At 36.0% G+C, this 26,688-nt stretch overlaps 4 protein-coding genes across 6 annotated transcripts in view; 3 read left to right on the top strand and 1 right to left on the bottom strand.

The window, feature by feature from the left end:
* Positions 1-13: 13 nt before the first annotated feature.
* Positions 14-9,437, top strand: hspa14 (heat shock protein 14). Its single transcript, XM_056455965.1, has 14 exons — positions 14-120; positions 287-367; positions 881-963; positions 1,139-1,187; positions 1,367-1,472; positions 1,550-1,640; positions 2,665-2,769; positions 4,131-4,292; positions 4,465-4,620; positions 5,180-5,282; positions 6,437-6,652; positions 7,358-7,507; positions 7,613-7,680; positions 8,732-9,437. Exons 1-14 carry the CDS (start codon positions 64-66, stop codon positions 8,817-8,819), a joined length of 1,515 nt encoding a protein of 504 aa, XP_056311940.1. The 5' UTR covers positions 14-63; the 3' UTR covers positions 8,820-9,437.
* A 1,120-nt stretch (positions 9,438-10,557) lies between these two features.
* Positions 10,558-26,688, bottom strand: part of dclre1c (DNA cross-link repair 1C, PSO2 homolog (S. cerevisiae)) — a 28,940-nt gene continuing 12,809 nt past the window's right edge. Inside the window, exons 4-17 of the mRNA XM_056455958.1 lie at positions 16,770-16,999; positions 16,603-16,654; positions 15,427-15,511; positions 15,285-15,344; positions 15,153-15,208; positions 14,797-14,898; positions 14,650-14,722; positions 14,429-14,569; positions 14,255-14,356; positions 14,043-14,179; positions 12,723-12,777; positions 12,547-12,635; positions 12,378-12,475; positions 10,558-11,660 (exon numbers count right to left, since the gene is read on the bottom strand). Coding sequence (XP_056311933.1) covers positions 10,918-11,660; positions 12,378-12,475; positions 12,547-12,635; positions 12,723-12,777; positions 14,043-14,179; positions 14,255-14,356; positions 14,429-14,569; positions 14,650-14,722; positions 14,797-14,898; positions 15,153-15,208; positions 15,285-15,344; positions 15,427-15,511; positions 16,603-16,654; positions 16,770-16,878 — 1,902 coding nt within the window. The 5' untranslated portion in view covers positions 16,879-16,999 and the 3' untranslated portion in view covers positions 10,558-10,917. The remainder of the gene's footprint in view (positions 11,661-12,377; positions 12,476-12,546; positions 12,636-12,722; positions 12,778-14,042; positions 14,180-14,254; positions 14,357-14,428; positions 14,570-14,649; positions 14,723-14,796; positions 14,899-15,152; positions 15,209-15,284; positions 15,345-15,426; positions 15,512-16,602; positions 16,655-16,769; positions 17,000-26,688) is intronic.
* On the top strand, positions 17,207-19,289 carry meig1 (meiosis/spermiogenesis associated 1). The gene is made up of 3 exons (XM_056455964.1): positions 17,207-17,367; positions 17,796-17,950; positions 19,070-19,289. Exons 2-3 carry the CDS (start codon positions 17,801-17,803, stop codon positions 19,196-19,198), a joined length of 279 nt encoding a protein of 92 aa, XP_056311939.1. The 5' UTR covers positions 17,207-17,367; positions 17,796-17,800; the 3' UTR covers positions 19,199-19,289.
* LOC130223210 (transmembrane protein 243-like) lies at positions 20,147-26,131 on the top strand. 3 transcript variants are annotated; one of them, XM_056455959.1, is made up of 6 exons: positions 20,147-20,231; positions 21,921-22,001; positions 22,864-23,080; positions 24,964-25,014; positions 25,233-25,337; positions 25,419-26,131. In XM_056455959.1, exons 3-6 carry the CDS (start codon positions 23,003-23,005, stop codon positions 25,560-25,562), a joined length of 378 nt encoding a protein of 125 aa, XP_056311934.1. In that variant the 5' UTR covers positions 20,147-20,231; positions 21,921-22,001; positions 22,864-23,002; the 3' UTR covers positions 25,563-26,131. The 3 variants fall into 3 exon arrangements, with proteins under 3 accessions (XP_056311934.1, XP_056311935.1, XP_056311937.1); XM_056455960.1 differs by having other exon boundaries at positions 21,874-22,001; XM_056455962.1 differs by lacking the exon at positions 21,921-22,001.

Genomic DNA, 26,688 nt, shown 5'->3' with positions numbered 1-26,688 from the left:
TTGAAGGCGTCCACCGTTTCATTTGCATACAGATACCGGCTTCCGGTTGAATTCATCGGAAGCATGGCTGCCATTGGAGTGCACTTTGGATACACATGTGCCTGTGTCGCTGTATTTAAGGTGAATTATTTACATGTATCAATCACTTTGCTTCTCTTAACAGACGCGAATATGTAGACAACGTAATTAAATGTCATATAGAACTTATTTGTGGTGCAGAATAAGACGGAGAGGCAGACAAAACAGCAGATACACAAACGTGTTTTAATAAATGTTTTCACTTTAGGATGGACGAGCAGATGTTGTAGCCAATGATGCAGGAGACAGAGTCACTCCAGCTGTGGTGGCCTACAGAGACACTGAACAGGTAATTTACCCAGCATGCACATGGACAGATGTGACGTTCATTCATTCATTCATTCATTCATTCATTCATTGTGATAGTGATTAACGTTACACAGTTCTCTCATCAGCCTTTAGATTAATCATTGGTGTGAAATTGATACACTTGTGTTTTTTATTGTTTTTACTTTGTGTATATTGCATGTCCTGCTACATCTCTAAACATTCATTGTGTTTTTGGATCTCTTAATTCCTGTATGGGTTAAAGATATAACACATTAAACATCATAATATAACTTCTGGCTCATTCTCTAATAGGACAGCACATCACAGATGAATTATAAAATCTGTGTTAAGTTTAATTGTTTTTTTGTGTATGTAATAGCTTAATTAATTAGCAATAGTTAAGTAATAACATACATTTTTAATGATTATTAAAAACATTAATGTGAATTTTATAATTTATTTCAGATTGAAATGAAGTGAGACAGTCGGTGCTTGTTCTGATCTGATGATTTTATTTCATTGCTTTTTCTAGATAGTGGGAATCGCTGCAAAGCAGGGCAGAATACGAAATGCTGCCAACACCGTTGTTAAAGTGAAGCAGATCCTGGGTAGACGGTAGGTGCATGTTTATGTCTGCGCCAAAAATCAATTGAGGATATTTTCATATTTAGCAAAGCCTGTAATAATTTAGCTGTTACACAATACATCGTAGATAAATCACTGCATTACATTTTAACTGTTTAATTAATAGCAATTGATTTATTACAAAACAATGGCCTTTACTTGACAGCTATGATGACCCAGATGCACAAGCACACAAAGAGGAAAGCAAATGTGTTGTAAGTACATACAGTTTTTAACCCTCATGATGTATCTGATTATGTTTTGACCTGGAATAGATGAACGTTTTAAATGAGAGGATGAAATGTATGATTTAGTTTAAAATGGTAAATAAACAAGGCTGGGAAATACGGAAAATGCAACATCTGATGTAAAGTATTTTCTAACTCATTCTTAGGTTGTCAACAAGAGTGACCTTCCCAGATATGAAATCGACACTGGAGAGACGACCAAATATGTGTCACCTGAAGACGTCGCGAAATTGATCTTCCATAAAATGAAAGGTATCGTCTGAATCCTTTATTCCTTTTCGTAGTTTGCCTGATGTGAGCCGCTGACGATCATTTCATGTTGCCTGCAGAAACGGCCCAGTCAGCCTTGGGTTCGGATGTGAAAGATGCTGTCATAACTGTGCCTTTTGAGTTTGACGAGATGCAGAAAAGTGCACTCAGGTATATTATCAACCTTTCAAGTTTATAGATGGCTGGAAAACACTTGGCATCATGGGCGTAAATTTCATTCAACAGTAGGGGAGAACATTCATTCATTCATTTTCTTTTTGGCTTAATCCCTTTATTTCCACAGCGGAATGGACCGCCAACTTATCAAGCACTTGTTCAATGCAGCGGATGCCCTTTCAGCTGCAACCTATCACTGGGGAACACCCATACACTCTCATTCACACACATACACTATGGACAATTTAGCTTACCCAATTCACCTGTACCGAATGTCTTTGGACATGTGAGGGAAACCGGAGAACCCGGAGGAAACCCACACGAACACGGGGAGAACATGCAAACTCCACACAGTAGGAGGAGACAATAAATATAAAATTTCTCATGAGGAATTTTCGAAGGGGACACAAATAATACCGTGCTCTTGCACAGCTAAATGATATGCTAATTGTGGAAGTTAATGTTAAGTTAACATTATGCCAAGAGTCGTCACATATAAAACAATGCATGTGAAATGGCTTTGGCGTGTTCGTTGCAGTGCACTATACAACGAGCTATTGTAAACAAGCTAAATAAGCAATACTTTAATTGCTAATAAAGCAGATTTATGGAAAATTACATCAGTAATCAGCATTTTTGCTGCAACTAATTCATGAATGAGTCTGTATTAAAGAGAATCGCTTTATTTGAAGTGGATAAAACACCCTGCTCGCTGGAGTTCAACATGAATTGAGCTGCAGCCACACACCTGACTCCTGTTTGTAGAGTAGCTGAGATGAACTGGGAAAGCAGGCAGTGGGCCAAACCACTGTGAGTTAGGGGAGGGGGGGCAATTTTTAAATGCAATTGTTGTCAAACCCAATTTTTTTGGGGGGTGGGGCGGCTATATATATAAAGTTATATGCCCCCCACCCCCGAGAGAGGAGATCCCCTCCCCCCGAGATTTACGCCCATGCTTGCCATGCATAATATAGCTGATGTAAGCAAAAACACCATTAAAGTCAGTTGTGTTTTTTAGGCAAGCTGCAGAAAGCTCCGGCTTCAATGTGTTACGGCTGATTCACGAACCCTCCGCTGCTCTTCTAGCTTACGACATCGGCCAGGACTCACCACTGGGGAAAAGGTAGAGCATCATATCATCTTTGTTGAACTGGGTTTTTAAGCATCGTCTTTATTAATATTTAAAAAACTATCAACTTGTATTAAGAAAAACTAAACAAAACGTGAAAAATTATATAATAAAAAAACAAAATGCTTAATAAAAATTACAAGTATATAAATAAGTAAATGCGTGTACATGCACATACAATATAAAGGTATCAGAACAGTGACAGATTAATAGCAGGTGATACAAGTAGGCCTGTCACAATATCTATTTTTTTGTTGTTCGATATATTACACCAATAATAATATATCATTATTATTCTTTTACAACCATTTTATGCCACTCATTATATAATGCTAGAATGTCAGTATAATAGCTTCACAATGCAAGTACACTCTTCCAAAGAACACATAAGAGTTAGGAGTATTTTATTTAATTATAGTCATTTTACTATTTAATAATCAGGCATTGGAATCAGAATGTGAAAACGCATATCCTAAATAAATAAATAATTAATGCTAACACAAGGTAGAAAGTAACAGAGGCTGTGATATCTGCTACCAGATCTATTTTTAGTTGTCAGACACTCACATGAAAATATAATATAGTCATTTATAGTAAATACTGTAGTGTTTTTAACCATACTGAATCTGACCCCTGCAATAGAGATATTGACACAATCAGCTAAAATGTTGCTAGAATAGTTTTTATGTATGGGTGATATATATTTGTAGGAAAATTCGTTTTTTCCTCGGGTCCCTTCACTCTAGTATTTTGTATCACCAGTGAGTGTCTGCATCAAGACCTTCCAAGCTTGGAAAAGATGAGAAGAAAATCAGCTGAATGGTTCAGTATGATTTTATTCTGACACAAGGGAGGGAAGAGCAATCTTATATACACATTGAGGGTCCGCCTGTAGCTGAGCCTTAACACAAAAGAATATTATCATAGAAGGAGGGAAACAACGATACAAAGACAGCTTACAGCAACCAGAATACGTGAGAATGTGTGCGTGTAGGTATGCGCGCATCTGTGAGGGAGTCAGATAGAGACTTTTGCGCAGGGACGAAATGTTCCGGCCACACCGAGATAAGATGAACAGAATATGCATACCCACACACATTTCTGCTGTGCAAAAACACAGAAGAGAGAACAGAAAAACAGTCTGTAAAAACAGTAGAATACACACACATAATAATCAAATCCTTCAATACTGCATCATCAAAAATGATAGAGGTCATGTCCAAGTGTTGTGCGGTAAGTCGATTTATGGATTATTGTGACAGGCCTAGATATATGGTCAAAAGATTCGTTGTGAACTGTTTTTTTATTCTAGAGCTCCTCAGAATCCTCATGCTCTTTTACATTTTCAATCACAGTCATGTTCTGGTGTATAAACTGGGAGGCACATCGCTCAGCGTCACCGTGCTGGAGGTGAACAGCGGGGTTTACCGTGTTCTCGCCACACAGACAGACCACCAGACTGGTGGAGAAAGCTTCACACAGGAGCTCGCTCAACACCTCGCCGCAGAGTTCAAGAAGTCAGTGTGTTATTAAATGTGTTATTTTGTATTTGTTAGTTTGTCTCTCTTATTTGACAAACAAGTATTCGAAATCACCCCCTATACCCTTAAATAGTGCACTGTTTGAAGGAGCAGCCGTTTGTAGTGGTGTCTGGACGCTCTTATTGTGAGCTCCTCTTTCGTTCTGCAGGACTTTTAAGCAGGATGTGAGTGGTAACCCGCGAGCGATGATGAAGCTGATGAACAGCGCTGATGTGGCTAAACACACTCTCTCCACGCTAGGCAGCGCAAACTGCTTCGTGGACTCGCTTTACGATGGCATGGATTTTGAGTGCAATGTGTCCAGGTGAGCCGAAGTTTCTGGTAGATCTGTATTGTAGAGCAGACGTGTTGCTCTTCTGTGTGTATTATATACAGTTGAAGTCAAAATGGTTAGCCTCAGGTGAATTTACTTTTTCAAATATTTTCCAAATGTTCAACAGAGCAAGGAAATTTTCACAGTATGTCTGATAGTATTTTTTTTGTGGAGAAAGTCTTATTTGTTTTATTTTGGCTAGAATAAAAGCAGTTTTTAATTTTTTAAAAACATTTTAAGGTCAAAATTTTTAGCCCCTTTAAGCTATATATTTTCTTTTAGTCTACAGAACAAAACCATGTTATATAATGACTTGCCTAACTAACCTAGTTAAGCCTTTAAATGTCACTTTAAGCTGAAGACTAGTGTCTTGAAAAATGTCTAGTAAAATATTATGTACTGTCATCATGGCAAAGATAAAAGAAATCAGTTATTAAATCTTCTTTCCGTTAAAGAAATTGGGTAAAAAAATTGGGAAATTAGGGGGGATGACTCAGGAGGGCTAATGATTCAGACTTCAACTGTATGTTTGTTTATGTTTGTGTTCTAGAGCCCGTTTTGAGCTCATCTGCTCCAGCCTGTTTAATAAATGCATCCAGCCAATTAAAAGTCTCCTGGAGCAAGTCAGCCTGTCCACCTCTGATGTCAACAAGGTAAGACTGTTATTTTTTTATACAAATGAGTGACCAGTAGAGGGAGCTGCAAATAAAATAGTTTTGTTATTAGAAATTTTGGCTGAAAAATTTTTGGCTGAAAGTTGTCAAAAAACATCTAATTTTCATTTAGTTTAATTTAAGCTTTAACTGAACTATATAGCCCTACATTGTTTTATTACTACAACTTAAAAATTAGAAACAGAACTTAAAGTTTCAATGTTTACTAAAATAACACAGTGCCAATAACTGCAGTGTTTTTTATTGCTATAAACTTTTTACAATTTTAATCAGATGATGCGCTTTTCTTTTTATATTCACTTTATTCTTCGTGTACGAGCGGGCGCAGCCATTTGAATCTTTTTGGCTCGAGACTTCCGGTCTCATTCACTTCTATTCATTTTAGGCGTTAAAAACAGCTCGTTACCCCGCTTGACGTTGCAAACTGACATTTTCTTATTATATGATTCTGCTTTGTCTGAGTAATCATGCAAACACTTGTTTGTAGAGCGAGTAGTTTGACCGTTTCCTGCGGTTTATTGTTCCTAGTCATTTCTCTCATAGGCAACTGAATCTGAAGTTCTAAAACAATCGCAAAAATGAGCGCACTTCCGCATTGAAGAATAAGCTCAATAACTTTATTATATTTTAAACATTCAAACACAATGACTTACATATTTCAACCAACCAACATTTACACAACAATTTACAATAAAAGATACAACATACAAACAATACATAAGAAAGTAAAATATAATTGATAAATACAATGAGTCGATAATTTTAGAAAATAAAAGAAAAAACAACAAAACTAAAATATTGACCTTCAGTTTTAATCTAAATAAGTCTGATCCTCTTCAATTTAACTATTTAATTGAAGAATTTATGTAGATGATGCCTTTTTCAGTTGTAAAGTTTATTTTTAATGAATTAGCACTATAACATATAATAACAATTACATTTCATAAATTAGCTGATATTTTTTCATCATGCAGTATTTTGACTTTTGAGTTGGAGGCATCTGAATAGTAGATTTGTAGACCCAAATAGTAGATTTTTTAGTTCCTGATCATATTGTCTTCGATTGTATTTTCTGATTATATTGATATTATTTGTCACCTGAGATTAAACTGACCTCTCTGATTTGTTCTAAGGTGGTTTTATGTGGAGGATCAGCTCGTATCCCGAAGCTGCAGCAGATGATCCGGGATTTGTTCCCAGACGTGGAGCTGCTGAACTCCATCCCGCCTGATGAGGTGATTCCGGTCGGCGCTGCCATGCAGGCAGGAATCCTGGTGGGAAAAGACAGTCTGGCTTTGGGAGAAGACTCCATCACTGTGGACTGCTGTGCCAGCGACATCACCCTTAAAGTAGGGAGATATTTCATGATACTGAGTGCACTATTTAATGATTATAGATAGACTTGTAGGATTATTGAAGGCTCGCTTTTTGTATATTGGCTTCTCTATAATGTGGTCATGCTTTTGTTTTTTCTCAGATATTTCTGTTTTATTCTACACCACTGTTTTTATTCTCCTAAAAACATTTATTGATACAAATGTTGACAGACAATTGTGAGACCACTCTCTATCAGAAGTACACAGTGGGCTCGGATTGGTCAACTGGCACAGTGTGTTCTGATTGGCTAGTCATGACGCAATTGACTAAAGTGCATGATAAAGGAAACATCATTCCCAGGGGGCGGAGTTTATGTATATATTAGGGCTGGTGATGTCACAAACCCAGGAAGAAGCTTATTGTAGCCTATTGTTCCTACCAGCGCTTATTTTTAGTATCCATTTTTTTCTTTACTATTATTATATTATTATTTTATGTTGTTTGCATGTTCCTGTTAAAATCTGCAATAATTAAAACATTGTTCCTACCAGGCTTTAGATGTAGGCCTTAAAAAGCTAATTCAGTTTAAAAAAAAAGTGAAGATCTCCCTTTGCCATGGACTTTGTTGGGTTTGCTCAAACATCAACACTTCGTAAACTCTTCTTCAAAGTCAAGTGAACTCATTAAGCAGTGAGGTGGCTTCGTTTTGATGAATAGATGTGGTGTTGGCGTTTCAGGAAGTGGATGACTCTGGACTGGAGGTTTTCACTGTTTTGTTTCCGTCTGGCACTCCTCTGCCCGCCCGCCGCCAGCACACGCTGCAGGGTCCTGGCAGTCTGTCGTCAGTGCGGCTCCAGCTCTTCCAGGCACAGCAGCCAATCGCACAGGTCCGTCCAGGATTTTAATGCACATTTGAGTGTGAAGTCTGTATTGTGCATTTAATCTTAAAGGGTTATTTTAGCTTTGAATATGACTGTGGTTGCTTTTACTAGATTGTACTTGGAGACCTGGAACCGAAAGAAGAGCTGCATGATATCGTCACAGTGCTGACTATGAAGAGGTAATGAATGGAATCAAGGGTTTAATTGATGCATAATGCTTAATAATAATAATAATAATAATAATATTGAAGAAATCTGCATATTATAAAGATTTCTGAAGGATCATGTGACGCATGTGAAATAATGATGCAGAATATTCAGGCTGAATCACAGAAATGAATTAGATCTGAAACAAATTCTGCTATTTCAAGCTTCAGTATTATTACTGTTATTATTGTATTTTTGAATAATTTAATTTAGCCTTGATTAGTATAAAATAAATTGTGCTTTCAAAAGAAACTCCAAACAGTGCTGTATTATTAAACGTCAAATATTAAATTATCTTATGCATGATTTTTGCTTTCAGTCTAGACAGAAGACTATTGTATGTTGCTTGTATTATGCACCATACTCTGAATATTAGCCACAGTCATAAAAACTCTCTCTGTATGTGAACTAGGGCTGCACGATACTGGAAAAATCTGACATTTCTGTGATATTTATCGCAATATGCATACAATTTCACCAGATGACTTGAATACCTGTTTGGAAACAATTGTTAATTTTCTATTGATTGGCATGATTCTGTAGGGGAACAGATCATGCACTGAATGTAATAAACAATTGACCTGTACAAGTATAGCTAAATGTAATATAGAGCAAACACAAAACTGGAATTAACAATGTTGTTTGGTTTTCAGTCTGCTCAAATTGTATTCAAGTACAGAAATGGAAAACATCTCATATAAAATAACACTGCAAAGACTTTACTGTTTAAATAGGTCAATAAAGAGTCTATATTAAAGTATGTGCAAATGATCAACCTTTTGCTCCATTATGGTTAAACTCTGCAGTATTTTGAACTGTGTGACTTTATAATCCCAATATAATATATATAATCCTAAACTATATTATCCCAATATAATAATGTAGATCCTGCGATGTGACTATTGCAGATATTGCGATACCGATGCTCAAACAATATATTGTGCAGCCCTAATGTAAACTGTTACTGGTGTGTGTGTGTGTGTGTGTGTGTGTGTGTGTGTGTGTGTGTGTGTGTGTTTTCAGGGATGGTTCACTTCATGTAACGTGCACAGAGCAAGGCAGTGGCAGATCTGAGGCTATCACCATTGAAACAGCTGCAGCAGCATCTTAACCTTCAATCAGGACAACATTATACCATACAGTAAACACCTGCATCTCACGCTGTTTGAGGGTTCACCTTTAACTCAAGCACACATGCTCATGTGTTATAAACTTATTTATACTCGTGTTGATCCAAATCTGTGAACGCAATGAAGATTCAGCTTTTGCATTTACACTGACCAAAAAATTTGGAGCAGATCCTTTTGTTTTTTCCCATTTCAGAACATAAAAATTGAGCATGTGAGTAAATATCGGCAGTATTTCTCCTATATTAACCAGTTTAATTTGTATACTCGCACATTTTTTTACTAGCAGTCGTCATGTTCTCTTGTTTGTGATCTGTTGGTTTATATTAGATGATTCTTCTAATGTGCCTTCATTACAGTAGTCGTGTGTTAATGGCACAGGCCAAATCATTGGAGGAGTTAAGGAAGTCTGTAGTTTACTGGTGCCAGTGAAAGCATGCACAATATTGTTGGAGTGATGTAGAGATGGAGAACCAGCTGCTGGTGGTTTTGTGTGTGCTTCCTGATCTGGGTGCAGTCACATTGAGCAGGTGCAGAATTGACAGTGTTTGTCATCGGTAACTGCAGTTGCACGCAATAAAGATCACAGAACATAAACCACATGTGTATTTCCAGTGCATTCACTTCTGCTCTGAATTTTTGCAGAAACATGATTGCTAGTTTAAAGATTATTCATGTTTTATTCAGACAGTTAGAATTTTAATACAACTCTGAGCTTGTCTTATTTTAGGATTGTTACAACTAAAAATAACTAGTAATTCAAGTAAATAAAGTTTAGTTTAATATAAACAAAATTCAATTCAATTCACCTTTATTTGTATAGCGCTTATACAATGTAGATTGTGTCAAAGCAGCTTCACATAAAAGGTTATAGTAAATTGGAACAGTGTAGTTCAGTTTGTAGTGTTTAAGTTCAGTTCAGTTTAGCTCAGTTCAGTGTGGTTTAATAATCACTACTGAGAGTCCAGAAAAGCCTAAAGATTTCTCTTTGAGCTGTTTTAACATAACTTGTGTTTCCTAGTTGTATCTTGTAATTTCGACAGAATGTGAATGTAGCACTGCAATACAAACAAAGCATTTCTTGTTTGTATGAAAAACTTTTCAAAAATGCAGGTTTTTATCCGCAGATCTGTTTTTAGTACAGCGGTGTCTTCTACACTTACTCTTAAAATAGATTTCAATTAGAAATCCACATTTCTCAGCTGCTATATTTTATTTCAGCTTTTATTGACCTTATTCTTGACGTACAAGCCGGCGCATGCCATTTGCATTTGTTTGGCTCAACTTCCGCTATCATTCGCTTCCAATAATTTTTAGGCGTTAAAAACAGCTCGCTATGTTGTTTGATGTTGCAAACTGATGGTTTCTCATTTTATCACTTTAATATGTCTGTATAGTCATGAACATGTTTGTTTGTAGAGGAAGTAGTTTGACCATTTTTTGACTTTTATTATTCCTAGTCTTTTCTCTCATAGGCAACTGAATCTGAAGTTCTATATCAGTGGTCTCAAACTCAATTCCTGGAGGGAATCCAGAAGCTCGGCATAGTTTAGCTCCATCCACCTCCATCTCACACCTGCTTAAGTCTCTAGTAGTCTTGAACACCTTGATTAGTTGCATCAGCTGTGTTTGATTAAGGTTGGAGTAAAACTGAGCTGCGGCCCTCCAGGAATCCAGTTTGAGACGTACAGTATGTTCCAAAACAATCACAAAAACCAAATGTTGTTCATTTGAAATTATCTTATTTAATCACAAGACTGAAAACTTTTTCTTCAGACTTTAATTAATTGGCTTAAAGCACTGAGCTTATACAAAATTGCAAAAGGTACAAAACTGCATGAGGTAAACTGTTGTCTAACACAGTGTTTCCCAACCCTGTTCCTGGAGGCACGCCAACAGTACATATTTCAGATGTCTCCCTTATCTGACCCATTAACTTCAGGTCATGGAGTCTCTTCTAATGTTCGGGTGAGTTGATTCAGGGGTGTTTGATTAGGGAGAGGTTGAAAGTGTGCACTGTTGGTGTGCTTACATGAACAGGGTTGGGAAACACTGCTCTAACAAACCATAAAAAATGAACACTCAAAAAATCCGTCTTACAACAACGTCCTCTCCTGCTGCCAACTTCCTGTACAGGTCCTTCAGGTCTTCAGGCTGTGGGACTTTACATCCCGGAGTTGGTGGAAGCTCAAAGTCAGATGAGACCTGAGAGTCTGATTTCAGCTCCACTGCTTCTTCAGTCTTGTGTTGGAGGTTACAGGCCTTACTGTTGTCTTCTTGAACTATGAGCGTGTCTACTTGACTCAGACTTTCGGTCCCTGCGTCTGATATATGAGTAGACTGAGAGGAGCTCATGTGAATGGAGCTGTCTTCATCTTCATCCTGAAACAGCTCTGGCGATTGAGACGCTGTGTTTTCAGTGGAGAGCGTTTGTGTGTTCTGACTGTTCTCCAACTCACTCTCGTCTGTCAGCACCACTTCTGTCTTGAAGAACTTTTCCCAACAGGGCTGAGTAGAAGTGGTTTGCGTGGAGTCTGAATGAGTGTGGGAGGATGGAGGAGGAGCGACAGTAGGAGTTTGTTCAGCTGTATCCTCTTCATTATCATCATCATCATCGTTTGATTCAGTGCAGTCCATATAGTTGGATGTGTGCGCAGAGGGACAAAGCTTTATGAGGGAATATGTTTGGTCATTATGGTGAGAGTCTGCATTAGTGCTGTGAGGCCGTACACTTATGGCGACTGTGCTCAGGTCAGTCACTGTTATCTTGCGCCGCCTCTGAACTGTTGAAACCTCCTCAAACAGGTCGCCATCACTGTCTGAGCCTTGGTGGAATTAAAAAGGCAAATATTAACCATTTTAAGGATAGCTAGTTTTGATTTCGAGTGTCTTTGAATGCTTGTAAAGCTATTTTAAAGTAAAAAACTGTGTCTCTGTGTCTGAAACCGCTTAAGCCGTTCACACAGAATACATGTTTTCATTCCAGTGCTCTAGTTCTCCATTGTTTTTTCAATGTAAACATGCATTGATGAACGTATGTGACCGATATGCTTGTGTCTTTGGCAGTGCCTCACACATGAGCGCTGCATTTTTAAGAAGTCATGTCAAGAATTTCAACTTTTCCATACAGCGTCACTCATCAATGTCAGCTCCAAAGCAGTTAACCAATCAGAAGAACTCTGAGGTGGAGCCAATGTTAGCTTCTGTTTACAATAGCATGTTAGCAAGACAACTGTTTTATTTGAGGTTAACACAGCAGAGGAGGTGCTTTTTGTGTATTTAGATGCATAGGACTCTAAGTATCTTTCAGAAAGACTTCTCTGCTGTGATTGGTTGAAAGGCCGAGTCTGTTGTGATAAAACACCCCTTACCATATGTGAATTTCAGCTGAAGGGGCTTCCTATGCACTTATGATCTGAACAGTGATGATCGTGTGAGTTTTACTGTATCATGTCAAGCCTGACGTTACGACAATTTATTCTAAATCTTTTTGGCCTTGATTTGTGCAGGAAGTTAGACTCTGAGGACAAAACTACTCTTACCTTCTGATGGTCGTCTCTTTCTGGTTCTCTTGAGAGCCCCGAGCGGTTTGTAGACAATCTCCTCTCGTCCACAATGCTTTCTACACAGTGGCTTCAACCTGAATTTAAAAACTCAGTGTTATTGTTACGAGATGATAATATACTGTACAAGAGAAAGTTCAGTTCTTACAGCTCTGTGAGGTCCTCCATGGTCTTGCCCAAAGGAATGACGTTAGGGTAGATGTTAACAGGACAGATGTAGGACAGGAAGTCCTTAACCTAATCACAGGAAATAAGCACAGGCTTACCATATACTTACGTTTGTATAATGTAATAAGAATAGAATTAAAAGCGGGCATTTACTACCTCCAAGTATGAGGAATGAAAAGAAAAGCAGGCTCTGTAGGAACTGCTACCCATCCTGAAGAAAGAGACAGTGCATATTTTATAGAAGAATGTATTACTATTAGATTATACAATAATTTAGACGCGTGTTAGAATTACAAATTAATCCATTAGACATTAAACAATATTCTTTAATAAGTAGTTGACACATTTGAAATGTTTTAACTATACATGCATCTTATTTTAAAGTGTAAATGTAAAAATAGAATACAAGTAGAATATAATATGTATAGTCATATACTATAATGTATAATATAATGTAAATATATATAATGTGGTAATGATAAAATATTTTTATATTGAGTAATACAGTAACAAACATTAGGGCTGCACAATATTGAAAATATTTGACATTGTGATATTTAATTTTTTTGCTATATATATATATATCAATATGAATAGAATTTCACAATACGACTACTAACTTTATTTGGAAAGAATTCATTATTCTATGTTGACTATTATATTTTATGCAGGTACAAAATAATCACAAACATATATTACAAGCATAAATGAATAAAAACAAAGATACAAATGAAATGAACAGTGCTTTAGGGTGTTCTGGAGAGTCTAACAGTAGAGGCACAGAAATTAAAAAATCTAAAGTGAAATAACACTCACACCTTTCATCAATTATTCAACAACATCCATTCTTGTCTCGGGACAATTTTGTAAAACGTTTGTGATCCACTTAAAATGTTGACTAGTATTCATTGTAGAAATAATTAAATTCAACTATTCTTTGTTAAATCATTTCTACTGCTCAAATGGTTTAAATTAGCTTAAAATCTTGCATAGTCACATGCAGGCCTTAAAGTTTTTTTCTGGTTAATTACAGTACGCAACATTGCAGATCCTGTGATGTGACTATTGCAGATTGGTGCATTGCGATGTCAGTGCTGAAACAAGATGTTGTGCAGCCCTAATATACATGTGTGAAATATACATTTACTTCATATAAAGATTGTGAATCAAATAAAAAACTATTCTGGTATAATTACAAATACTTGCATGAAATAAATAATAAAATGTAATATTTACAATATAGTAACACATAAAAGCTTTTTTAAACTGCGCGATTTATGCAGCTTTTTTATTTAAATGTCATTTTTGATCTTAACATGTGCGTACAATTTTTAGTGCCTTTAATCTTAGGTAGTTTATTATGTGTAATTAAGTTTATTCATTTATTATAACACCTTGATCTTAATTTTTTATTTATTTTTTAATCATGATAATGATTATCTGCAGCCAGAATATTACTGCTCCATCATGACTCACTTCACCACAACTGAAGTCTTTCTGGTCCGTTCTCCAAACCATATCGTGGAGGGTTTGATGCTGATGATGTTCAGAGGAACGCCGTCTGGAGCCGTGGAGCCGCAGGGTAACCTGTTCGCTCTGAAGAACTCCTCATCCTGTGGAAAAACAGCACATCCGTGATCTACATCTACACTGACTCATTCACAACTGTACAGAAAAACTCAACAGACCTTTGGGTGGCGACAAGCGTGGATCTGTGTCGCACGGTTGGTGGTCACATGACACAGAATTTCAGGCATTTTTTTAAACATGTCCAAGCTGTTCACATGTATCTGTAGCAGAGAAACTGTGTTACTTTAACACAAATGCAGAAAGAACTAAAGGTAAAACACACTATCTCTCACCTGTGAGCTGAACTCCTGTCCCAAGTTGGTAAAGAGGTACTCATAACCATACGCTGCCTTACAGTTTAACCAAACAACATGATACGGACTCTGACAGATCCAGTTCTGGACCAGCTGCTGTATCCCAGCCAAACAAGCCTCCTAAAATGGCACACCAACACCTTTAAGGAAACATCCAGTCTTATTTTATTGCAGGTGGGACGGTATGTGTGTGTATTTACCCTGCTAGGGATCTGATAGTACTTGGGATCAAAGAATGTGGTGTCGATGTACACACTCTGTATGTCCTTTACCCTGCAGAATGGACACTTGTGTTATATTATTATCTACTAAATGTGGCATAGGTTTTCAAATCTATATCTGAATACCTGTCTCCAGAGTGCAAGTACTCCATTCTCGCTGCATCTCCGACAGCCAGTCTGAAGTCTCCTGTGTAAAGCACTGTGCCCTTTGCACCCTCGAAGAGAAACCTGTCAAAATCAAAACTGAGTATTGAAAGGGATAGTTCACTCATAAATATATTTATAATTATGTAAACGCAAAAGAAGATATTTTGAAGAATGTTGAAAACCGGTAATCACCGGCTTCTGTAATGTTTTTTTTTCCCTATTACTGATGTCAGTGACTGCTGATTTAAAAACAGAATAAACCCATTGTGGTGAGTAAATTGTCATTATTGTGTGAACTATCCCATTAGGCTCTTATGTTGGCAGAGGTTTCTTACATGACTGATCCAGGACAGTGTCCCGCTGAAAGCAGAGTAACCACCACATCCTCTGTCTGAAGAGAAGATACACACCATTTCAGATCAACTCAAAACAGTCAAGAGTAAAATAGATGCTGAACACACACACACCTCTCCTGTGCTTTCATCTATTAGAGATATGCTGGTTGGACTGTCCAGTTCTAAAGGAACCTGGTATTTAAGATAAAGGTTGTTATATCAGGATAACAAAATGACTCATGGGAAAAGTTGCATGACTGAGAGAAATACTTACAATATGATCTTCCCAGAATGCATATCTGGGGTTACTAAGCAGAAGCTCCTTTGTGACGTATGAGCAGTACAGCTTGACTGTTAAACTAGGAAAGAAAATGATTGTCAATGTTTTTTCAATGTTTAATATCTTTTAAGACCCAATATGTTTGTACTGGGGGTACCCAAACTTGGTCCTGCAGGGCTGATATCCTGCAGAGTTTAGCTCCAAAATTAATTCAATTTAATTGTGGTTGAAGCTAAACTCTGCAGGACATCGGTCCTCCAGGACCATGTTTGGGCACCCCTTGAATATACTCAAAACTTTTTTGGAGTAGAAAAAGATTACATTTAACAGCGCTATTAAATGACTCGGTTGTCTAAATTATATGTAACAGCAATATCATTTTAGAAATATTTTAAAAAGCATATATATATATATATATATATATATATATATATATATATATATATATATATATATATATATATATATATGAAAGAGGTGGGTAGAGTATCTAAAATCTATACTCAAGTAATGAAAAAAAAAACAATAAAAAAAACAAGTAGTTGCGGAAACAACAATCTTAAAAGTTACTCGAGTAAAAGTAAAAAGTGTCTGATGAAAAAAAATTACTCAAGTAAATAGTTACTAGTTACTTTTTATTATTTATATATATATATATATATATATATATATATATATATATATATATATATATATATATATATATATATATATATATAAAATGAAAAGTAACTAGTAACTGTTTCCAAGTAAACATAATTTGGGAAAATAAAAAAATAAAAAAAGGGGGGGAGGGGGGTCCTTGACGCGTGAAAATTGACGAGTAATTACGTGTCCTTAACACGTGAAAAATTGACGCGATATTTGAGAAAAATTGACGCGTACTTTATGCGTCCTTAACGCGTGAAAAATTCTTATTTCACAACCTCTTATTTGCCTCGCGATATTTGCAAACAAGTCATATAGATCATTTTTAGTATTATTTGACAGTAACAGAGGAACGCCGCATTATTAGTTTATAAGCATGTAGTAAACTATTACACATGTAATAAGCTATTTAAAGTTCATAAACATTAACTCTTATTGATAAGCTCTTTTAAAGTATATAATCATGTAAAAGCATTGAACTCTTATTTATAAAGCTTCTAAACGCGTAGAAGCATCACTCACCTGAACTTGAGTTTTCTCTTTAGTAAAGGTCCTTTCAACCCTTTCATATGATCTGTTAAACAAGTACAAAACAGGTCCATGTCACAAAAGAAGTGTAAGCAAACCCTAGTATCCCCTCACTCTGTCTGGGGAGTCCTCGAGTAATGTAATATCACTTCTAAATGCACCTTTATGGCAGTGAGAGAGGAAATAAGCCCTGGCGTGCAGATTCTCCCTGTCAAAGCGATCCAAGGAGATGCTGGGATACTCCTTCATACGGCCGGCGAAAGAGCTCATGCTGAAAGGCTGAGTTAACACTCAAAACAGCAGGTAAATCTTCAGGACATCACCGGAGAAGCTCTCCCTGGGCTGAAGAGCAATAGCCCAGCATCTGTCCTGTCCTCCTGCTGGCATCGCACTGTAAAATCACGTGAGACGGAAATAAACATCTGTAACCTGATAGTGGAGATGCGACAGCGCCATCTAGAGGACTACAGACTCATTACGAAACTAAAAAAATAATGCGACAAACTAAAGTAAATCGACACACGCTAAATAGTAAACAGACGCAAGAATAAATACATCGTATTTCGAAATAAGTGAGCACATTCAAGTGTGTTTCTTCAAGCGTAGTTTCAGCAAATCATCATGTTGACTGTCCATCTGAGCTGTGCAACTCCGGGTTTGCTTCTGACTGGCCACTTTTAATTCTGTTGCTAAGTTACAGTGACGCCTAACACGAGGATATTACTGACAAGTCCGTTTTTCTTAATCACACACGTCGATGTAAGTACGCATTAAACATTATTATCAATAAAAATAGACTAATATAATAGTTTAAGGCTAAAATGGATGATTAGTAAAGGCAGACTTATTTGTTAACGGTGAATGTTTTGTGTATATCGTTGCTTGAATGCTGTTTTATTTGATTTTATGACTTACCAACACTGAAATAACTATAATGTTATTTGAAGTTCCGTCTACTCCCCTCTAAAACAATCATTCATCTCAGGCTCTTGTGTGTAGGTTTAGTAATGCCCCTTATATAGCATAGATGAGGTTAAAACCATGAATTATAACTAAACATCGGAGGAACCAGCACTTAGCAGTGAATTTAGCAGTGGATTTAGCCAGAACTTAGACAGCACTTCATCTGAACTCTTATCTGTTTCCAAAGCTGAATAACAGTGTGATGTGTTTGTTATGATACACAGGAAGCATGGCGTGCGCAGTTTTATTGGATAATAACGCCAAACCGAAGTCTATGAGCAGAGCAAAGCAGTGGACGGGTGAGGTGGAGAACCTGTACAGATTTCAGCAGGCAGGATACAGAGATGAGCTCGAGTACAGACAGATCAAACAGGCTGAGGTACTCACTTCTTACAATCTCATACATTATTATATTACAGAATGCCTCTAATAAGTTAATATACAGTACATGCATACATGCATTCATACACAGACAGAAACTGGAGCACTATGTAGTTTCACATAGTCAAAGACAGAGTTATTAGCCTCCTGTGAAAGTTTAATACTTTTAAAATATTACTTGTACAATTATTTCCTAATAAATAAGTTCTGTTTGATATAGATTTTTTTCCCCAATACATTTTTAAACATAATATTTTTAATAACCCATTTCTGATTAATTTATTTAGTCTTTTCCATAAGAACTGTACTTATTATTCGTCTAGTTGTTTGGCTTGATAGTAGTATTCAGCTTAAAGTGACATTCAAAGCATTTAACATGTAAACATTCATTCATTCTTTTTCTACTTAGTCGCTTCATTCATCAGGGGTCGCCACAGTGGAATGAACCGCCAACTTATCCAGCATGTTTTAAATAGCAGATGCAACCCAGTGCAACATCTATTCACACTCATTCACATACACACACACACACACACTACGGCCAATTTAGTGTATTCAATTCACCTATAGTGCATGTCTTTGGACTGTGGGGGAAACCAGAGCAAAATGTAAACATAAAGAGATTTAAAAATGTGAATCTTAACTAGGTTAATTAGGTTAACCAAGCAAGTTAGCTTAATTAGAAAGTAATTGGATAACAGTGCTCTGTTCTGTAGCCAACAGGAAAAACAATTTTTAAGAGGGCTTATAATATTGACCTTAAATGTTTATGTAAAAAATAAAGTGCTTTCTAGCTATAGACCATTTCAGTGTGGTCATGTCATTGGCCCATAAACATTTCCTGCTTGTTATCAAACTATTTCATAACTGTAACAAGAGGCAATTCAATCATAACCTAATGTTAAAAAATAACTGGCATAACATTATTTATCAATATGTGGCTCTTTCTGGACTCTTGAAAGCTATAGAAATTAAAAATGTAATACAGGAAATACGTTGGGACCACTGTTTTTGTTTACATCCCTCAAAATGGTCAATACAAATCAGACAGCAAAACTGCAAACTCATGTTTGACTCAAATACTTAATGTTTTAAAAACTGCTGTGCTGTGGTTTAGATTGACCGCTGGCCAGACACCGGCTTTGTGAAGAAGCTTCAGCGTCGAGACAACACTTTCTACTACTACAACAGAAAGCGGGAGTGTGAAGACAGAGAAGTGCATAAAGTAAAGGTGTATGCATACTGATCCAACCTCCAGTCCTGCACTTGTCATTTTTAGACATGCTGTCTTTGCAAAACACATGATGATTTGCTGTATACTTAATGCAATGGTATTTTTTAAATTATAAAACGACTTAAATAAACATGTTCCATGTGTTTTATTTTTAAAGATGAACAAGATGCCAGTGTTTTGTGTCTTATAAGAAGCAAACACAATATATGTTATCATAGGCTTGTGTATATACATCACATTTACACCCCAATGGAAAAGAGATTGGGGTAAAGTTGGTTTTATATTCACACACTCATTCAGTGACAACTTGTGACCTGTATACTGTTTACCATGCTACTTTGAATATTGAATCACATGTAAGTATGACTTCAAAATAACATTTGCACCATTTAACTGTGAACAATGTTGTATTTTAATAGTCATTGGCTGCTAGTATGATTTCCCTATTTGGAAATTGCAAATGATGCTCATCTGAAATATTATTATGAAGGAGAAAGTCTGAATGTGTGAATATAAAACCTCAAAACTCATAATAAATCAACACACATGCACATTTTGTTAACAATTTCAGCTACTTTGGGTGAAGACAAAGTCACAAAGCTCCTATTTTTGTATAGGGGAAATGAAACAAAACTTGTGGTTAGTCTTAAAACATATTGCGTTCACTTCAAAGTATGCAGCATTGGTTCAAAGTTATAAAACCTGCGGAAATTTATCCTTTAACCCGTTTGTTTTTAAGTTTTAGGGTAAACCCATGTCCATACTTCATAAATATTCATGAACACAACAGATTCCACATGATTTAAACAAGTTTTGGCTTTTTTCGAGCATTTACTGTTGCTTATAAAAGAATTGAGACATAATTTGAGATCTGTGTATTCATTAACAAACGACCTCGATAATAAACACAAAACACACCGGCTGTCCCTTTAAGATCACGTCACTTCCGGTTTCAAGCACCGAGCCGTCATTACTGCTCTTTTGAAGTCATGCGGATAATACTCTGATCGGAAAATCAATAAATCCCTCCGCTTGCTTCATCAAGGTAAGTTATTATATTTTACTTTATTATATTCCCATTCCCTCCGCACGCGTTTGTGCAGCTTGTTTTAGTCCTATTAGCTTGCTAGCTCTGTGATGGCTTAATATTAATCTATAACAACAGTCTGACTGTAGTCATGTTTACATTTATTCAGTTGGGAGCGTTTGAATTAGCTGTCAAGTAAATATAATTTTGATGATTATTTGTTGTGTATCAGAGCAAATGTTTTTATTAGCAAAAATCTGTTCATTCACTTACACTGAAATAGGCAAAGTAACGATAATAAAGTCATGTTATTGGACTGAACATGCTCGTTTTATTGATTTATCAGCCACTTTATTTGTATACTCAGAAGAAACGAAATTACACTATAACAAGTAGGGCTGATTGAGGTAAAGTTGTTTTTATATTTGCACATTCTTCAGTGACAGCTTGTGACCTGCTCCCTATAGTTTTACTTTAAATATTTAGTCTGAAATCACATGTAGGAATGACATCAAAACAACATTAGCACCATTTCATTGACTAAACAATGTTGTGTTTTGATAGTCATTGGCTGCTAATATGATTTCCCTGTTTAGAATTTACAAATAATACTTATGAAATTATATTATAAAGGAGAAAGTCCGAATGTGTGAATATAAAACCAACTTTACCTCAATATAGGGCTGCACGATATTGGAAAAACGGAAGCATTTTCGTTTACAGCAATTTTTATATTGCTGATATTTACCAGATTTACTTGAATAGCTTGTAAAGAATTCATCATTTTAGATCGATTTGGATGATTCTGTAGGCGAGCATATCTGCAGAATATAATTTAATATAATAAAATGTAAATATAACAAACAAAGTTAAATTCAACAGATACAAATAATCAATGAGTTATGATTTTCTGGGGAGTCAAACAGTATTTAGCAACACAAATTAAATAAACACTGTATAATGATAATAATATTAATAATAATAGTACTGTATCGTTTTCATTGAGTAAATCATCATATAATATAAGGCTGGGCGAAATGGAAAAAATGCAATCTCGATAATTATTTTCCATATTGAACGATAACGATGTACATTTCAATATAAGTTCTTAATGCTTCCAGATATAAATGAGTATGCCAACAATGACCGTAACCACAAAAATTAGATGGTCCATTAAACGGTGGCCGAAAATACTATACATCTCCAATATCAACACACTTTTAGGTTCTCATTGTAGCACATGTCTGCCGTGTGATTGGCTCTTAGATCCATATAGAGTAAAAAAGTGCAGAGCTTATCATTGTTATCGACGTAAATGTTATCGCGATTCAATGTAATATTGTTAATCAGCCCAGCCTTAATATAATGTATAATTACAATCTTTAAACATTTAATTTGCTGTTCCCAAATGGCTTAAATTGTGCTTACACAGTCACAGGCCTTAAAAACACATGCATAAACTTTCACTCTGAGGTTAAAGTTGAAATGACTCCACTATGTTGTTAACTATAATGTCTGGTCAACTATAATCACAACTACATTGCAGTGCGGACTCACAGATTGTGATATCAATGATAAAATGATCCATTGTGCAGCCCTAATAACAATCAGTGTAAGCAAATGATAAGACTAACGGTGCATTTGTTTTATTTGGTTACAGAGCTAAAAACAAAAAAAAGAGTCATCTTTCTCGTCTTCCATCCTCAGATATTTGTGCTCCTGAACTATATTTAGGATTTCTGAGTCATCAAACCTTCATCATGATGAATATTTGCGTCAAACTGCAAGGTAATGTACTGTAGCTTGTGTAAATAACATGATGGTAAGTGAGGTAAACTGGTTTTATATTCACACATTCAGACTTTCTCCCTAATGATATCATTTCAGGAAAGTATTGTTTGCTAATTGTGTCATATCAGCAGCTAAAGACTATCAAATCAGCATTGTTTACAGTCAATTAAATAGTGCTAATGTTAATTTTTTCATGCGATTTCAATGTTCAAAGTAGCATGGTAAACACAAGTTGTCTCTGAATGAATGTGCAAAAATAAAATCAACTTTTCTTTTATAGGTTATTGTTTTATTAGCTTATTAAAGCCATAGGTCACTCATTAATGCAAATATTAGCTTTATTTATTCCATATGCACCATCATTTATGACTTCAGAAGAACACTAATGATGAGGGGAGTCTGTCTTTCTCCTGACACCATCACTAATGTACTTAAATAGGCAAAATGTTGTTTAAATATTATGATTATATGTGACTTCGTAGTTGAATTACAAACAAACAGGGCTTTGTTGCAAGCCACAAACCACGTAAACTGCACAAAGGCCCTGTTTCCCTCAGTGCTGACGCCAAGATCAAGCGCTCACATGACCGATCACACATTTTTAAGGCTGTGCTTACGGATTCATGATCCAGGCAGTCTGAATCAACCCAAGCCCCAGGGCTGATTATTAGAAAGACAAGCTTGTTGTGTTCCTCTGAAAACCCATTGTAATGAAACTCTTTGGATTCCTGGGAAAAAAGGGAGCAAAGTTCAGAACTGATCACTTAGTGCTGGGTTTTTACATTATTATGGTGTGAAATTATCAGTAGATATGTAAATGAATGTTTTATCATGTTATGAACTGGGATGTGTGCTCCAGGTAGCCAACCATGACTGTGATGTGCTTGTAAATTGCTTGCTGTGAGGAGAGAAGCGCGATCATGCACCGCCATCCTCCACGCCAGAAGAGCTGCAGCTGCTAGAAGGACTCAGGGAAGTGTGTATGTGTCGCTCTGGCCATGGATGACTTCACTACACGCACCTATGGCACCAGTGGCATGGACAACAGGCCTCTGTTCGGGGAGACCTCGGCCAGGGTAACTCATTGATTTATTTATTTGCCTTTCTAAAGTCAACATGAAATCACAATTGAAGCTTTTTTTCTAGTGCTATTTGAAACAACACTAATAATTTATTCTAAACAAATTAGCCTAACTATAATTTATTTGATATATTAGAATGTAGAACTATCTGTTTTTCAACAATAGTTATCACAATAACAATGGCATACATTTTTATCATAATTTACACAACACGCCTTATATTTTTCCAGAAACTCTTGTTGGGACATTATGTAAAACAATAAAGCTTGCTATTTAATATGATTTATTTCATATTCGATGATTCATTAGTATTAAAATATTGATGATTTATTAGTATTTAATATGATTTCTATAGGCCATTTCAATTTGTTGATGTGGTTGACCCATGAACATTTCCTGCTTGTTTTCGAACAATTTCACAACTGCAACAAGATGCAATTGAATCATATCGTAAGGTTAAAACAGCTGTAATAACTTTATTTATCAATATGCAGACCTGTTTGAATTCTCGGAAGCGATGGAAAATGTAAAACAGGATATATGTTAGGACCATTGTTATTGTTTACATTCATCAAAATGGTTTATAATATATAGTTGCTTTACAAATGACACGCTTAATGTCACAATATTATGAATATTAATGTCATCAATCAAAACATTGTTTTTAATAAATAGATATTCAAACGACTTCCCAGTCAATGTTTAACAGTTGCCAAATTAGTTAAATAAATAATACCTGTCGCAGGTACATCTACATTCACCACCAGGCGGCGCCGTAATTACTTATGTAAGAGAATCTTGCTTCCACAATCTAAAATAGATAATCTAACTGTGATTGAGTGTATGAAGTGTCCAACATCTCACACATCTTTTTATCTGTTGATTAAGTGCATCATTCTGATATTTATAGTGCACTTATTCTTTTGTAAATTTTTAAATGCACTACTTGCACTATTCAAATGACAAAATTGTGTAGAATAGTGCAAAAGTATTTGATTTGGGATGCACATTATGTATGCAAAAAACCCTTTCAAACCGTTTCCAAGTCAATGTTGCCAGTTGAATTACTAAACTACCAAATAATACCCGTCACGTACATTCACCACCGGGCGGCGCCATAATCACTTGCGTAGGAGAATTTTGCTTCCACAATACAAAATAAATAATCCAACTGTCGAACATCCCACATCTTCTTTTAAATCTGTTGATTAAGTGCATCATTCTGATATTTATAGTGTACTTATTCTTTATTCGATTTTTCGGTGTGAATGCACTACTAACACTAATATTATAACAACAAAATGGCGTAGAATATTAAGAAAGTATTCAGTTTGGGATGCATGCAAAAATACCCTTTCAAACTGTTTACCGGTTGCCAAATTAGTTAAATTACCAAACTACCAAATAATACCTGTGGTGATTACATTGTTTTTCACCACTGGGAGGCGCCCTAATTTCTTGCGTAGGAAAATTGTGTATTAAGTAAAACTACTTTCAAGTTTAAACATACCCAACCAAAGCATGCAGTTTTCTTTCATGAAACACATGGTGAAGCATGAGAGGGTAAAAAAAGCTTATTAAATTTGTATAGCCATGAAAATGCGTTCTTATGACTGATTTTGTGGTTCAGGGTCACATATTTAAATATTGATGAGAAATTGAGTAAATAACTATGAACTTTATCTGTAAATAATGTACATTTTCTTATTTCAAACTTATTTTTTATACTCTTGAAGCATTACATTGGTGCTATGTAGTGTATGTATAACAAGGAATATATTTTCCATTGGAAAAGTACCTGTAAAGTGATGTTATATTGCTTCCTTTTTTATGTTATCTACACTGTACACTAATATAATGTTGTTGATCACCTCCAGGATAGAATCATCAATCTAGTAGTTGGTGGACTTGCATCTTTACTTGTTCTGGTAAGTGTTTAACTCGAATGAAAATCCCAGGGGCCATTTACGCAACCTCACTTTCAATTAAAAATGTTTTTTGGTTCTTCATTTGCTTTTGAAACAGCATAATCCATGAAATGTAGTTATTTTTTGGTGAAAACAGTGACTTTAGTACATCATCATATGAGCATATCCTCAGTCAACCTGTTTATCATATTTCATAATAAACTCAGCATCTCTTTCAGGTGACCATCATTAGCTCATTCGTCTTCCCTTCACTGCCTCCCAAACCACTCAATATATTCTTTGCCATCTGCATCATGCTAGTCTGCGGCTCAGTGTTGGTTCTGGTAAGTGGAGACGCATTGATTATTTCAATCGTACCAAAAAACAATCAATGCAAGTAAATGCAATCTCTCTCATTCTTTCAGATATACTGGTATAGGCAGGGCGATCTGGAGCCGAAGTTCCGCAACTTGATCTACTACATGCTCTGCTCCATCGTTCTGCTGTGTATCTGTGCCAACTTGTACTTTCATGACGTGGGACGTGATAAACAGAGCAATGCCTTATAAAAACCACAGGAAGCGCAGAATGTTCATCGTTATGTGGGAGCTTTGGAAACCCACATAAACACCACTTGAATTCTTGAATCGGGAGAATTCATTTTCCTACAAGCCCCGTTTGTGTGGGCAGGCCAGTCTGCCTTTGGGAGCCATATTAATGCACATAAACATATTACAGATGCAAATATGTTAGCGATCAGTAGCACTCTGGGATGTCCGTGCACACGTTTGCACCCTCAATGCTGTACACAGCTTAACTTGTATGCCAATGTAAAGACAAGACCGGAGTTTTTGAGATAAGCCATCCACAATGCTTTTATATTTGTACATGATACATCTATGGTACACATTCCTAATGAAGAAATTGCTTATTTTGTATTTAAATTATTAGAAAAGCAATCTCGAATAAGAGCACTTGATTAAAAACATGCAGCGGTTGTTGAGAAATTGTTTGTTTTTTTTCTAAATTAATGAACAGTGTTCTTTGATAGGGTGAAAACCTTATATTTTTGGTTATAACCTGTTGTAATTTGGTTTTATGTAATGAATAAATACATATACACAATGTGCATTTGTAAGGTGTTTTCTTTGTTTTTGTACCAAACATTTACACAAAAAGTTAATCCCTGATGGTAATTTTTAGTCATTAAACACACTTAAGTATAAGTCATGCTTTGTTCAGATTTTACTTGTCCATGGTTTTTATTTAAAGGGTTTAAGTTCAGACTTTGATAGCAAATGTTGGCAAATTCCATGGCAAGTTCAACCAGATGCACTGTTTTTATTAATTACTGAAGCTGAGTTTAAATTCAGTTAAGCTTGTTTAATTAGTGCTACAAATAAAGCCCGCTTCAACATCACTAGCTCAGGTGATGATTAGTAATTAGTTTAGCCATGTGCAAAATCATGGATTAATTTATGTGACCAAAGAGGGTAAAACACACATCGGGAGTTCAAATCTCTTAATTGCTGACTTAAAATGCAGCTGCAGCGTAATTAGTTCAGCTGCTGAACATTGAGAATTGCAATATGCAAAAAACACAATCATACTTCTGTCCTTCAGTGGCTCAAGCAATAAGTCAGTGCGTTCCAGTATCTGAAACCAGAGTTCAAGTCCCAGTACTGCTGACATTGA

Source organism: Danio aesculapii, chromosome 4, assembly GCF_903798145.1.
Source record: "Danio aesculapii chromosome 4, fDanAes4.1, whole genome shotgun sequence".
In the NCBI taxonomy this organism is placed as follows: Eukaryota; Metazoa; Chordata; class Actinopteri; order Cypriniformes; family Danionidae; genus Danio; species Danio aesculapii.
The sequence above is the reverse complement of the archived record's forward strand: the minus strand, read 5'-3'. Positions and strand labels throughout refer to the sequence as shown.